At 36.4% G+C, this 15,270-nt stretch overlaps 1 protein-coding gene across 1 annotated transcript in view; it reads left to right on the top strand.

Annotated features, from left to right (window-relative positions):
* Positions 1 to 10,269, top strand: part of prkd3 (protein kinase D3) — an 81,613-nt gene extending 71,344 nt beyond the window's left edge. Inside the window, exons 12-19 of the mRNA XM_084393717.1 lie at positions 2,003 to 2,055; positions 2,298 to 2,370; positions 2,796 to 2,902; positions 3,050 to 3,211; positions 4,654 to 4,752; positions 6,545 to 6,812; positions 8,702 to 8,787; positions 8,877 to 10,269. Of these exons, the coding sequence (XP_084249843.1) occupies positions 2,003 to 2,055; positions 2,298 to 2,370; positions 2,796 to 2,902; positions 3,050 to 3,211; positions 4,654 to 4,752; positions 6,545 to 6,812; positions 8,702 to 8,787; positions 8,877 to 9,050 (1,022 nt within the window). The 3' untranslated portion in view covers positions 9,051 to 10,269. The remainder of the gene's footprint in view (positions 1 to 2,002; positions 2,056 to 2,297; positions 2,371 to 2,795; positions 2,903 to 3,049; positions 3,212 to 4,653; positions 4,753 to 6,544; positions 6,813 to 8,701; positions 8,788 to 8,876) is intronic.
* The last annotated feature ends 5,001 nt before the right edge of the window (positions 10,270 to 15,270 follow it).

Below are 15,270 nucleotides of genomic sequence, written 5' to 3'. Positions count from 1 at the left end.
TTTTTATGTGTACATTTCAAGTCGTACGATAGCTTTTTGTGAGGAAGAGACCAAAATTTAAGTTGTCATTGTATATTTTGTGCATCTGGCACTTTATGACAAATGAAATGTATTTATTTAGAAAAACAGTAACTTTAACATGTTTAACATGACTTCTAATTCGTGACCGGCGTTTTGTTTTACTCCATCCTCTGCACTTCTGCGTTCTTCAGCTTACGTACTTCATACGTCCCACGCATATGTCAGGTCAGAGGTCACCCTTCCACCTGAACTCGACTCTCTCGTGAACACGTGTACAGCCGTTGCTGGAAGTCAGTGATTATAGTTTACAAAGTTTTAAATGGGGACATTTTTCTTACAAAAATCATACAAAATGTCATTACAAAGCTGGGAAGACCCAGGATATTTTTTGATATAACGATTGTGTTCGGCTGAAAGAAAAAAGTCATATACACCTAGGATGGCTTCATTTTTGGGGTTTAATAAAAAGGTTCGGTTTAACATTTTGGTGCAGACATTATTCTCAGTTGTTTGTCAAAGCACTATTACACACCAACAAAGATAAAAATGGCAAATAAAAAATCTGTAGATATCTCTTGTGTCCATTAATGTATTATTTAATCTACAGTTCAAGGTGTTTTGTTTTTGAATGACATTCATACTTTTGTTCAGCAAAGATGCATTAAACTGATCAAAAGTGACAGTAAAGGGACTATTTTTAATTAAGTCTGTTCTTTTAAATGTTCTATTCGTCAAAAAATCCTGAAAAAAAGCAGCTTTGATATTACATTGATATTAATGAGAAATGTTTATTGAGCACTAAATCCGCATATTAGAATGATTTCTGAAGGATCATGTGACACTGAAGACTGGAGTAATGATGCTGAAAATTCAGCTTTGATCACAGGAATAAATGACATTTTAAAATATTTTAAAATAGAAAACAGTTCTTTTAAATTGTAAGAATATTTCACTACATGTACTGTATTTAATGGCAGCCTTGCTGAGCATAAGAGACTTCTTTCAAAAACATTAAAAAATCTTACCAACCCAAACCTTTTGAACGGTAATTCATTCATTCATACGTTTGGAAATCTTACATGTTCAAACAAGCAGTCATTGATGAAGCAATGTTACAAACTGAGACAAGTGTGGCTTCCACACCACAGATTATGATTCATGAAGATTCAAGGATGCAATTTTTATTTAGTTTTGTATGAAATGGATTTTTTTTTTAAACGTGGCAGAAGTTAATGAACAAAATTCGTGCATCTACATTGATAGGTGTCAGTATAAAGCCCAAGACAACAGAAAATAAGAAGAGCAAGCGAAACAAAAACAGAAATGTACTGTGCCTTTAATCTGATGGTTGAGTTGTGACTCTCAGGCAGATTTGCAGCTCTATTCTGGAGAGTAAACAGCTGAGCTTTAGTCTTTAATATCCTGATGCACCTTCATTTAATTGTGTTGAGAGACAGAAGATTAAAGAGGTTTGACAGGTCTGGATTAATGAAAGCTGTTTAGTTATGAAACAAACACACTTTTAATTCAGTATTCAGAGGAGATTTCAGCCCAGAGATGAATGGCATTCTTAATTAAGAGCTTGTCTGAAGACAAGCGAAGCCTGTGCAAATCCAACCCAAAAAATAATCAGAAAAAAATAAACACCTTTACAATTACTATGTCTAGCTCACCCTTCTTGTCATTCTAGTAATGTGCAATTTATTATATACTTCAGATAGCATTTGCTTAAATTATTCTCACATTTTGCACAGACAAACAGAAAAAGGATGGTGGAAAATATGTCTCGGCAATCAAATTGATAAATGTTACATTACAATTTGTTGCATGTGTTGAATGTGATACTAATTAAAATTAAATATTTTTCTGCCTCACATTTTCCCACATGCAAATTTGAAATCATATTACCTATTAAGAAATGTCAAGGCTAATCGAAATGTCTGTATTTTGTTTTGTGTGTGTGTGTGTGTGTGCATTGCAGAGGAACTGTCCATCAGCATTTCTGTAGCTAACAGTCAAATCCAGGAAAATGTGGTGAGTTTTGACTGTGTTTACCGACAATATTTCACAATTACATCCCTTATTATACACACTTCTGCTTGTTCGGTCATGGCCACGGTCAAGTCACACCACAAGAAAACTATGAAAAGCTGAGAGAGAAAATTTAGGGTTATCAATATTTAGACTGAGAAATTGTTATTGGGTTGATTGTACTGGTAAAATGATACTTGATTTTGATATTTGTCAATCTTCAACTTTGTTTGCTTTGTCTTTAGGACATCAGCTCAATCTATCAGATATTTGCTGATGAAGTGTTGGGCTCTGGACAGTTTGGCATCGTTTATGGAGGTACAGAGGAAAATGAAGTGTTCTTTATATATATTTATATATAATACACAGCACCAGGGTTAACATATATCTGCTTACAGTATATTATTCTTCTGACATTCTAAAATCATTTCTCTCATTATAAATCTTACAATATAAACTCTTATAAAATAATTTCATCCTAATCTATTTATCTATTTGGTAAGTAGCTGGATTATTATCCGGTCTCCTTTCAGGATCTTACAAGTTTGCTCTATCAGGGTTTCTATACAGTGTCCCCTTACATGTACTATTTATAATATACACTCTACACACCAAATACATTTCATCTCAATTTTGAACGATCTGTTGTTTTATAACTTAAAACCTAAAAGCATTTTTTGTTAAATCTTTTCCTTAAAATGTGTTTGTGCTGCGTTTCAAATGATTTTCTATTCTGTTTCAAGGGAAACATAGAAAAACAGGCAGAGATGTGGCCATCAAAGTAATAGACAAAATGAGATTTCCCACCAAACAGGAGAGCCAGCTGAGAAACGAGGTTGCCATCTTACAGGTAATCAGTCTTTTTAACATGATTATGGCAGGATAAGAGTCGTGGATGTGGACACCACTGCAAAAATGTTAATGACTTCCTTAATGCATTATGGTGGAGAGAGCTGTTCTCTTTAATGAATTTGACGTGGTTGTTCTTTTCTTGTAGAATTTGCACCATCCTGGTATTGTAAACCTGGAGCGTATGTTTGAGACTCCAGAACGAGTGTTTGTTGTCATGGAGAAACTCCATGGTGACATGCTGGAGATGATCCTGTCCAGTGAGAAGAGCAAACTTCCAGAGCGCAACACCAAGTTTCTGGTCACACAGGTTTGCAGATACTTTCCTTCTCCTCCTATCCCTTCAAATCAAATTGCTCCGTTTTTCTATTCTGAAGTGCATTTTGTTTAGATGAGGCAGTAATCTGGATGTCATCTAGAGCTAAATTAGAGCGGCGAGTCTGTGGGTTGATTAGAGCAGTGGGGCCCCTGGGGGCCGCGGGAGCTCATCCATTAGCCATGGATCTAAAGCCCCAGAGCTGCTGCCATGTGGTTAAGATGCTTCTGTCTGCGGTGTCAGGAGCCAGTGCTTCTATGAAAGTAAATGGAAACATTGAATGATTGTGATTTCACCCTGATAGTCAGTGACTTTACTTTGGTTTAAACATTGAAAGGAATGAACATTGTTGTTGCTATTGTTGTCTATTTTATACCCTGTACAACCCAACTGTGTCATCCTATCAAATAAAGCATTCATACACTACTTTCAAAAGTTTGGGGTCAGAAAGATCTGTTGAGATGTTTTTGAGAAATACTTCTTCTTGCTCATCTAGGCTGCATTTACTTGCTTAAAAATACAGTAAAAACTACAATATTGTAAAATATTATAACAATTTAAAATTTCTTTTCATTGTAATATATTTTGAAATATAATTTATTCCTGTGATCAAAGCTGAATTTTCAGCATCATTACTCCAGTCTTCAGTGGCACATGATCCTTCAGAAATCATTCTAATGTGATGATTTGCTGCTCAAGAAACATTTCTTATTATTACTGAAACCTGTTTTATTTGTAAAAATGCAACTGTCACTTTTGATCAACTTGTAGCCTCTTGCTGAATAAAGGTATTCATTTCTTTAAATAAAATAAAAATGCAATTGACCCCAAACTTTTAAACGTAATGTAATATGAGATGGGATAAAGTCAATAATGGATAATGGACATGCGTTTTGTTTTGGGTACTTAATCTTAATAAAACATTTTTATATTTCCTCTTGCCTGTTTTACCTTTTACTGTGTTGAACTAACCGTTTTCTAGCACAGCATGAATCATCTGTCTAACCACCCATCAACCAGTCATGTTGTCACTGTTTCTCTGCTTCTGTTGTGTTGAAAAAAAAAAATCTAATCTTTACATCTGGAACAGTACTATGATTAAGTGTAATATCCATGGGATGGGATGTTATGAATTGTTACTGTGTGTTACTGGCATTACCTACAATGTCAGTCCAGAAAGCTAGAAAACTTGTCATATGTCAAACTGTCATATGAAACTTTTAGCTGCTCATCTAGAAATTCTCTATTAAATTCTTTATTAAATCAGATAGAGCAACATGACAGTGTTTCAAAGTTTCTGTTGATGATTATCAGAAACAAATCAAAGGTTTTTCTTGACATCTAAAGTGGATATTACATTGATGGCCAGTTAAAGCTTTAGAAACACCATCCAGTTGATGAATGCATGGAATTAAGTGACTGCTTTACTGTCATAGATCCTTGTGGCTTTGCGACATCTCCATTTCAAGAACATTGTTCACTGTGACCTGAAGCCAGAAAATGTGCTGTTGGCGTCTGCGGAGCCGTTTCCTCAGGTAAACAACAGTGAATAAACCATGCTATCCTTGAGGAATTACTATATAATAACACCTAAGCGGAGTTGGTGATCCTCTGGGGGTTTTAAAGTGAAGTCAAAATTATTTGTAAAGCACTTTTCACAATACACATTGTTTCATAGCTGCTTTACAGAAAATCATGATGTTAATGTTTATAATTATCTTCATGCCTTATAGTCACATTTAGCAGATTAGAGTTAGACGATAATATAGTTTCATTCTGGGACTACACGAACAACCAAGCTGTTGAGATTTGCTATAGTGTATATCGCTTTAGTGAGTATACTGTATGAAGGCAGATAAAGTTCTGAACATACTTTATATAAAGAGCTGGGTGATAACATAGTTATGTTTTGCAGCAATATAAACAATCACTGATATTTGCTATATTGATTTACATGAATGTACTGTATGTATGAGGATAAGTATGGGATAATGTACCTTATCTCAGAATAAACCCTGACAGGGTGATCAGGACGGTCTTGCATCACTCTGATGGGGGTTTATTCTGAGATAACAACCGACTGGATGTACATTATCGCGCTTATTACACGGCTACTTACCACATAAGTAAATAATTAGACGCATTATATTGATATGTTGAAATAATGATATGAGTCTAAATATTTGATTAGCTCTTTAAACGCAAAGCTTCCACGGAGAGAGCAGTTGCTAGCAAGCGGGAAGTTCAAACTAGACGGACATTTAAGGGATACGGTACAGTCATACCACTTATTATTACACAGCATTTCGCCACATAAATAATTATGGGGATAAGAGATATGTTGAGATTAAACTGTTTTTAAATGTTTGTTATCTTATAAATGAATCCATTAAAGTGTACACAACAATCGTTTTAAAATGGCAGCTGCTGCGTTTGTATGAAACAAGAGAGAGCGAGTCCACGATACCATACATAATTAAACAACTGTACACAAAATATTGATTTGAGTTTAATATTTTATTAGCTCACCAAACGCAAAACTTCAATAAGGAAAAAACTTTCCTAGCAAGCATAAGCGCTGACTTCAGTAACCCGGATGAGCCTGCGTTATCTGTTTTTACCGGTTGTTATCGGGAAATAACACCGCTGGAAGGTGCGATTGATCAATCAGAATCAAGTATTCCACAGAGCCGTGTAATAAAGCTGGATGTACCTGGAACATGCTTGATGAAAGGAAAAGCTAATAAATTTTTTTATAAAAAATGTACAATTAAAACAAATAAATAATTTAATATGAAAACAATCAAAATGAAACACTTACCAGGAAACTATTAAATCTTTAGTTTGTTTACCTGCATGTCTTGTGGCCGTTAAACAACATCAGAAAACCGTAAACATGCAGTTGTGTTTTTAAAAGGGATGGTTCACACAAATATGAAAATTCTGTCATTAATTACTCACCCTCATTTCATTCCAAACCCATAAGATTTTCATTCATATTCAGAACACATATTTGTTATGAATTCTGAGAGCTTTCTCTTCCCTCCATTGACACTCTATGCAACTACCACTTTCAAGCCCCAGCAAGGTATTAAAGGCATCATTAAAGTAATCCATGTGACTCCAGTGGTTTAACCTCAATTTAACGAAGCGACATGATTGCAATACATATTTTACCACTTTATTTGCAAAATATTATATATATATTGAAGTATTAACTTCAATACTCATTCGAGTAAATGCTTTGGGTCACATCTGGTAATCTAAATTTTGAAATTCCCTGTAACAACACATGACCAAACTCGACCGCTTGCTCTCATGTTCCAGGTAAAACTGTGTGACTTTGGGTTTGCTCGGATCATCGGGGAGAAGTCTTTCCGGCGCTCAGTGGTGGGAACACCAGCGTACTTGGCCCCGGAGGTGCTGCGCAGCAAAGGCTACAACCGTTCCCTCGATATGTGGTCAGTGGGAGTCATTATCTACGTCAGTTTGAGTGGCACCTTCCCCTTTAATGAGGACGAGGATATTAATGACCAAATCCAGAACGCAGCGTTCATGTACCCTTCAACACCCTGGAAAGAGATCTCTGCAGATGGTAAGTCCCCTGCTTTACTGGTTTACACCTGAACTCATACATAGCTACTTTCTAAAAAATGAATCTGTTTTCTCAGCACCACCAGGTTTTTGTTACAAAAACCATGGGATAAAATAGTTGCAGTTGCAACCAAATATAAACCAGGCATATTAAAGGCAATAATGTATGACTTTGTTTTACATATGACTAAGGTGTTTTTCATTTGAACATGTCTGTGCTATACTGTGTGATTTCTATCTTCCGCCGCAGTGGAAAGAGGGAGATGTCTAGATGTGTGTCAGACAGCGAGCAGACTGTCCACCCCCATGTGTGTTTAGAATAGTTCTTTCCGCCCGAGACCTGAGAGATTATACCAGCCTCTCCCAATTTCAGTCTGTCCTACTCCTCTACAACTCTATAAATGTCATTTCTCTGTCTCTACATTTCACATCATTACGAATTTAGTTTTATAGCTTGGTTTATTTTTGTGGGAGCAATTATACTTAAATTCATCATTACATTTCATTAGTTGGATTTAATGTTGAACTGTGTGTGAAGAAACCCTCTGTACAGCTCTATATTTGTTTTACATTTATATTACTGCAGTTCTGTTCCAAATTTTGGGGGTCAATAATTGATTTTTATTCTGTAAGGCTTTATTAATTTGATCAAAGTGACATTAAGACATTTATGGTGTTTGTGATGATGGGCTAGGTCAATTACATCATCACTAGAGTACCAGTCTAATGCTTTTCAGAATTTACTTGGTGTGTTGAGTCTAGAAATAAGTTATTATATATGGTGTGTTGACAATGTGTATGAGAATGGACAGTACCAACATCAACATTACAATGTGTTAGTGTTGAATGATAAGAGAGTCATTGTTTGCTTTAAATTATTTATTTATTGTGTGTTTACATTTTATAGCACATGTTAGATCTTACCTGTTTGATCCAATGTTTTGGAGGTGGGTTCGGGTAGTGCGCATATCCGGAATGTACCATTTTACAAATGCTGTTCTGAATTTTCTATTCATCAAAAAAAAAGTATTACGGTTTCCGCAAAAATATTAAGCGACACAACTGTTTTCAACATTGATAATAATAAGAAAGGTTTATTGAGCAGCATATTAGCATCAATGATTTCTGAAGGATCATGTGAAAATTCAGCTTTGCATCTCAGGAGTAAAGTGCGTTTTCTATTTTAAATGTATTAATTACATTTAAATTTCACGGTATTACCAAATGACCAAATTTTACGGTATAATAAACACCTGCTGGACTGAAGCAACCTGGTTTACTTGATTATCCATGCATTATTTTTTAGAAAAATCTTGTTCAAATTTGAGGATCAAATATGATCCATCAGGCTTTTGAGGAACGTTTATTTGTTCATCTCTCAATAAAAAATACAGAGCTTTGATCATAAAACTAAATATTTAAATATCATCTTAATAAGACTTAATAAATATTATTAGCAGATATAGAATGGCAACTGATATTTATATGCATTGTATCTAAGTGGTCTGTTATACTGCTATAAAGATCTAATTTATTTACATGACATGCTATCAGCATTTAATCTTTATTTATATATTGATTTTTCTATGGACTGTTTTTCCATATGTCAGGCTTTACTAGGGTTAATTATACATTTCAAGTAGGCCAAATATATTTTCTGTGTAACTGTCAGTATATGCCAAGTATTCTTGTCTTTTTTTTCTATAATTTTTCTATAATTATCTCTGATATGTACATAAAACTAGACTGAAAGCGTACTGTCTTATTTTTAATTGAAATGAAGTATACTAACAGCACACCTTTTTGTCATGTGTTCAGATAACTCTTTTGGTAAATGCGGCCCAGATCTGTAATTTTGTAACATTTTTATCATGTATTTGAACTCCATAGCTACAGATCTGATCAACAATCTTCTCCAAGTGAAGATGAGGAAGCGTTACAGTGTGGATAAGACTCTCAGTCATCCATGGCTACAGGTAAGGAGCCTAGAGACCTGTAAAATCCCTTCTCTGAATGTTTTGTTATAGCTTTATACCTCAACCTGTCCATGCCTGTGCTGTCCCAGGACTACCAGACGTGGCTTGATCTGCGAGAGTTTGAGACGCGCAGAGGGGAACGCTACATCACTCACGAAAGCGATGACGCACGCTGGGAAAAGTACGCCTTCGAGCACAGTCTGATGTACCCTAAGCACTTCATCATGGCTCCAAACCTGGACGATATGGACGAGGACCCCTAGTGGCCATACGAGCTGAACTAAGAACGGGGTCATTTGAAGACAGCAACCTGTTATTGGTGTGTCGCTATGGAGACTGAAACACATCAGCAATCTGAAGCGGACGATGAGGAGAGCAAACTGTCTCGAGGCCAGCGAGGTTGAGCGCTCTCGGGATGTCAGCGAGAGTCATGGAAACTGTGGATCCTGTTTCAGAGCGTGGAAGTATTCATTGGAAGTGCATTCAGAAGTCTTAATGACTGTTCTTTTCCAAAAGGTGCTGTTATGTTTGTTTCCTATCGAGGTGTGTGTTCACTATGTCAGAAACTCACGTTACAATCATACAAAGGATAGTAACAGAGAGAGCGATGTGGTCGTTCACAGCCTGTCATTTTGAATGCATCAAACTGGAACGTGCATTTTTTAATTCCTGTTATATTATTTTCTAATTCATTTTACAACATCGTTTTTACGGCAGATTGAATGATTTCAAAAGGGTCGTTTTTTTGTTGTTGCACTAAACAATACAACCACTGCAGCTGGTACAATTAAATGAATTATGTGAGATGACAGCACGCCATTCTTCAAGAACCCAGAAGATCGGCGGATAAAACGAGAACTACACCTAAGCTACAGTGTGTTTAAACTCTGAATAAATGTCTGAATTGAATCTGTCAGATGGAATGGGAGATATTATCTTCCTCGGACCAAAGACATTTGTGTCTGTCGTGACTCTTGTTCTTACATCGTTTTAGAGCTGTTGTCCTCAGCTGCATTCTATACAGAGCCATTCGTTTTATTTATTCCTCATACTGCAGTCTTAAAGCCTAATAACAGCTAAGCAGTGCAGAGAGATGTGTTGGTCAAACGCCTACTGTGAGAAAGCTTTATGACCTATTAGCAAAGCTCTTTTTAATACAAAAAAAAAATTATGTATTGAAAATAACTGCTAACAACTTTTATTAGAGAAAGAAGATGAACAGTGTTATCTTTTTTCTTTTCTTTTTTTTCTTTCTTTCTTTCTTTTCTTTTCTTTTCTTTTCTTTTCTTTTCTTTTCTTTTCTTTTCTTTTCTTTTCTTTTCGTTGTTGTTGTTGTTGTTGTGGTATGTGCTGTACCAAAGAATGAACCTTTCTAACTATGAATCCCAGAACTGGAAAATCTGAAAAAAATATTTTTGGACTTTTTGTTGTAAATACTGCCTACAACATTAAAATAAAGCTGGATAAATTGGGTTTCTGAAAGTGGGCAGTACATTGTACCCACATTCCTCTACACACACACACAGACACAGACACCCTAGCGAGAATTAATGAATATCAGGGTAAAATAAGCCATTTCTATGCTTTTTCTTTTCACCGTCCATGAAATGAAAGCTGTTCCATACACATTGAAATCTGGGAGAAAAGAATTGAGGATTTCTCTAAATCATTGCATCTCTATGTTGCCGCTGGATTGGCAAGTGTCAGTGTTCTGTATATTTTAGTACATCCTGATTCAATAAAAAAAAAAACTAAAAAAAAACACTCCATGAGTGTGGGGTGATTTTTCAGTTTGAAGGTTTTGGATTTGCCCCTTGTTAAGGAGAGATTGATTTTACAAATAGCCTCGGCAGGTCATAAATTGGTGGGAAAATACTGTGGACGAATATTTGAGGGACCTGGGTCATATCATGTCTAAGGACCAGAATATCATAAGCTGTCAAGTCAAGTCAATATCATAAGCTGTCTTTTTACAATACTGATTGATTCAAAGCAGCTTTACAGTGATAACATGAAAATAATGCAACAAAGTCATAGTCCAACTTAAGTAAGTTCAGTGATGTTTCATTTTGTTGTAAAAAAGTTATTAATTTAGTTCACTTCATCTATACAGCCGCTCTGGAGAAAACAGTGATGTCATCGTCCAGCTCAGTTCAGTTCTCATATAATGGTGTCAGTGTAAGCAGATCAGTAATATTGTTGAATATGAAGTGTCCCCAACTAAGCAAGCCAAAAGCAAGGAACCAAAACATAATCAGGTGACAGAATGGAGAAACTAGGCTCAGTTTCACACAGTTAGTTCTTTCTGCTAAATTTCCGCAAGATTTCTGTTTACAGATCTTGTGTGAACAAGACCTTTTGAGAAATACGGGTAAAACAGTTATGGAAATTTGCAGGGATGAAGAGTTGTAACATTACCAGTAAATTGCCATGTGTGAACAAAGCATAAGGCCAGAAATACTTAAACATAATTATGTGATTCTAGCTGTGAGTTCTCAGACAATCTGTGTAATTGCATTCAGTTATTAGTTTCTAGCGATGCAATGTCCACTTTGCATGTTGTTGTGTTCAAGTATAGCCTAATTCAAGTGAGAGCACTGGCCAAGCACTCGCAGCTCAAAATAACACATTTTTGTGCTTTATGCAGCTTTTCAATTGTTTTATTTGCTAAATGGACGTCTTTGACCATTGCGTCATTCCTCACAGAAGCACAGCATTTTCTCCATGACCCTTACTTATTTGGAGTTGTGCCAAACAACCATGTAGCAACCCACTAAAACCATTTAGAATATATTAGCAACTTCATTTTAATACCCTGGCAACTGTGGGCTAGCACCACTTTTTTTACAAGAAGTGTATGTATTATAGAAATAAATTTCTGTCATGAGTGTTTGGCATGGTAATAATGTGTATGACAATGTTGATATATATAGGGGAGAGTGGGGTGATTTGTGCCAGGGGGGAAGTAGTTCCACCCTTTTTTCTGGAAAACCATAGAAGAAATTGGTCATGTGTCCACATAATTTTGAAAAGCAATCACTTTTACTCGTCCTCCAAAGACGGGAGACACATGGCATGAGAGTTAAGCATATTTTAGTGCAAAAAACTGTTTTTTCCCTTTCAAAGTAAAATTTCTATGATTAAGGTTTTTTGATTGTAGTGTCTGAACAATTATAGACAAGTTTGAAAACATTTCACACATGTTTTAGTGCTTTAGTAGTCTACACAATGAGTCTATACAGTTAGCATGATGTTAGCTCTTAACTGCTGGATCATGCTAGTTTTTCAAACTTGTGGGTCTGGGGTGATTTGTGCCAAAGGGCCTGGGTTAAGTTGTGCCAGATCCAGACCACCTAGACCTACATTCTCACAGGGGATAATCTTGAGAAGTGAGGAGATGGGCATGCCTCATCATTGTTTTACTTGGGCCTGCCCAAAATTTGTTTAATTTAGCTAACACTGATTTCAGTTTTGAGTTTGCTCTATGTTATTAAAGAGAAGTTTTATTCCGTTTTTAAGTGGCCTATGTCAGGATGTTTAGAAATTAGCCTAGTCACTTTATTCTTATATGTTACATAATTGACAGACAGCGCTATGTCAACAGGCATCTATTGCCAAAGCCTTTTTGCCTGAAATGATATCACAAATATCATATATTGTGTTGCTATGGTGCTCTAAATGGTTGCTAGGGTGTAGCTTGATAGCTTCACAATGATCCTGAGAGACTGATTGGTCGTCTGAGTAAAATGAGCCTGCCCCCTTGTCTCTATGACACTGTGATCCAGAGTTATGTTCAATACAAAATCCATGCAATTGACCATATATAGGAAAAACACATGCTATGGTATTCCAGGGTGACAATAAAAATAAACTTTAAATTAGTAATTTTGTATTGAATTTATCTTGCTTTCATATAGCATTATGGTTCATAACATTAAAATGTTCTGTTTTACTTCAGAAATCACTGGCACAATTTACCCCCAATGTATTCCCCCAAAGGCACAACTTCCACCACACCAGGGGCAAGTTGTGCCATGAGACCACTTTTTTTCCAAGAGCTATATTTCTGAAACAATTTATTTCAGATCCAAAGTTATTGTTCTCAGGGATGCACCACATCCTGAAATATATGTACATCCTTAAGTTGAAGGCATTACTACCATGGCCTCACTTTAAAGTCACTTTGAGTAAAAACTGGCACAACTCACCCCACTCTCCCCTAGTCTTTGTGGAATAGATCTAGTACAGGACTTGCTATTGCCAATAAATACGACACTCTGCTGTGAGCAAGTAACGCATGTTGCTGTTGTACATAACTGTATTACCAGATCTGTAGACGATCTATATAGGTGGAGCTGGGGAAGTTGAAGGGTTTCTGAATAATATGAATATATAAAAAGAATGCTACTGGAGTACAAATCAGCGGTGCCCTATAGAGAACAATGTGATAGCAAGCAGATTAAGTTAAGGACCGATCAGACTGCGCCATCTAGAGGTTCACGACAGAACTGTGTTCAGTGGAAAGATGAGCTAATCTCCGACCACATTTACCACCAGGGCACACGTTTAAACATCATGGCATCACTGTTTATACACTTTGTTAAGGAGCCTGTTTTTGGAGGGTGGTCTCTGCTTCTGTGTTGGTGATCTTAAAGTCCCCCCATGGTGAAAATCACGTTTGTAATGGTGTTTATACGTCTATAGCCCTATTCGGACGGGACTAGTTTTCCAAACGACGTTTGAGTTACAATTCTTATCAACCTACGTCCAGTGTTGCCAGATTGGGACGGTGATTTCCAGCCCAAAAGCTCACCAAAACCCGCCCACTACAAGAAAAAACCGCCCAAAATTTTACTGCCGCCAAAATAATATGATATAAATTCATTACCATGTCATTCAAGGTTGATAAGCACAATTTTTATCTTCTTAAAACAAAATAACAATGATAAAATAAAATAAAAAATAAAATTCCAGGAAAACAGATCAAAACAGGGCAATAATAAAGGAGAATTATAGCCAATATGACTAAAATGTCCAGATGGACACTGTCAAAACGGCAATCAAGAAATGAACCGATTACTTTAACCCTCGGAAGTACACATTGCAGAACATAACGCAGAATTTAGCAGTCAAACTCATTCATCGTTGATTCAAACCTTTTTCAGCAGCTGTCAGGGTCGAGTATAGTGCAATCTGGACGGTGTAAAAGTTGCCGATGTCTCTGGTAAGGTTAGGTTAGTGTGCACATGGCCATGGACATATTTCACGTCCCATATTTCATTTAATTTCAAGTCATTCAACTGTGCTCTCCTCAGAGTTATATTCACCATCTATCCCACCAGGTGTACGTTTTTAGAGTTGCTCACTATCTTACTCTTTACTGTGTAGATAAAACTTTGGCATTAGCGATCACTTGAATATACAGCTACAACTTATCGCGCTCAATCGCATCTGCCTGCTGATCACTGATTGGCTAGAAGTGCGTGCTCGTCGGTGATGTCAACACTAACGCATGCACTAACGCCAGCTGACTCTGCATGGGCGCGCGTGTGTGTACAGTAATGTCATGAATGATGACTGATTTTATGGACTACATGCACACTTTAGTTTAGTTTTTTAATCAATTAGACTTTAAAATGTAGATGTTTGAAAACCGCCGAACTGACCCCAAACCAGCCCAAATTTTGTCCACCCGCCCAAATCCTTTTTTACCCGCACAATCAAATTCAAAACCGCCCAATTGGGCGGGAACCCGCCCAATCTGGCAACACTGCCTACGTCTACCTTATTACCGAGGTAGGAGTGTCTGTGTTTTACATGTGGGCGTTGCAGAAGATCACGTGTTCAGAATGCGTGGATTGCGTATGAAATTTGATCAAATGTATTTTGAAATTAAGTACTTTTAAAATTAAGCACTTTGAAATATAAAGTAAACCGTCCTAACGTATTTAGTGTTTTGTAAACATTTTATTAAAATTGTAGTAGCCTATAAAAAAACTAAACATACATTTATCATCATGATTTTATAGAACTGGGTTCTTATAATAAACCCACTGGAATAAAAAGTTTTAACTTATATAATTTACACGTTATGTAATTAAGTGCAGAAATGAAAGTAATCTTACCTGAAACTGATATTACAGTAGCCAGTCTTAACAGTTTACGTGATTTGGCTCTTCTTGTTGATTTCATTTTTTTATTTCTTTGCAGTGTACCGAACACATCTACATCCATTATCGGTGCGCAAAAAGCAGAAACTTGAATACCGGCGCGATAGCGAGAGATTGTACGGTAGTTCACGTTGACCAAAATACACAAGAAAAACACGGCAATCACAGACATTCGCATTCGGACAGGATTAGATTTCTCTGAGGAATAGATTTCTCCGAGTTTGACGAAAACCAGTAGGTAATTTGCTCTGGAATTTTTACAGAGGTCGTGTGAGAAAAAGACAGACATGGCAGATTCGGACAGGATTAAAAT

The sequence above is a fragment of the Rutilus rutilus genome (assembly GCF_951802725.1).
Source record: "Rutilus rutilus genome assembly, chromosome: 21".
NCBI lineage: Eukaryota > Metazoa > Chordata > Actinopteri > Cypriniformes > Leuciscidae > Rutilus > Rutilus rutilus.
Note: the sequence above shows the minus strand (reverse complement) of the source record. Positions and strands in the feature narration are given on the sequence as shown.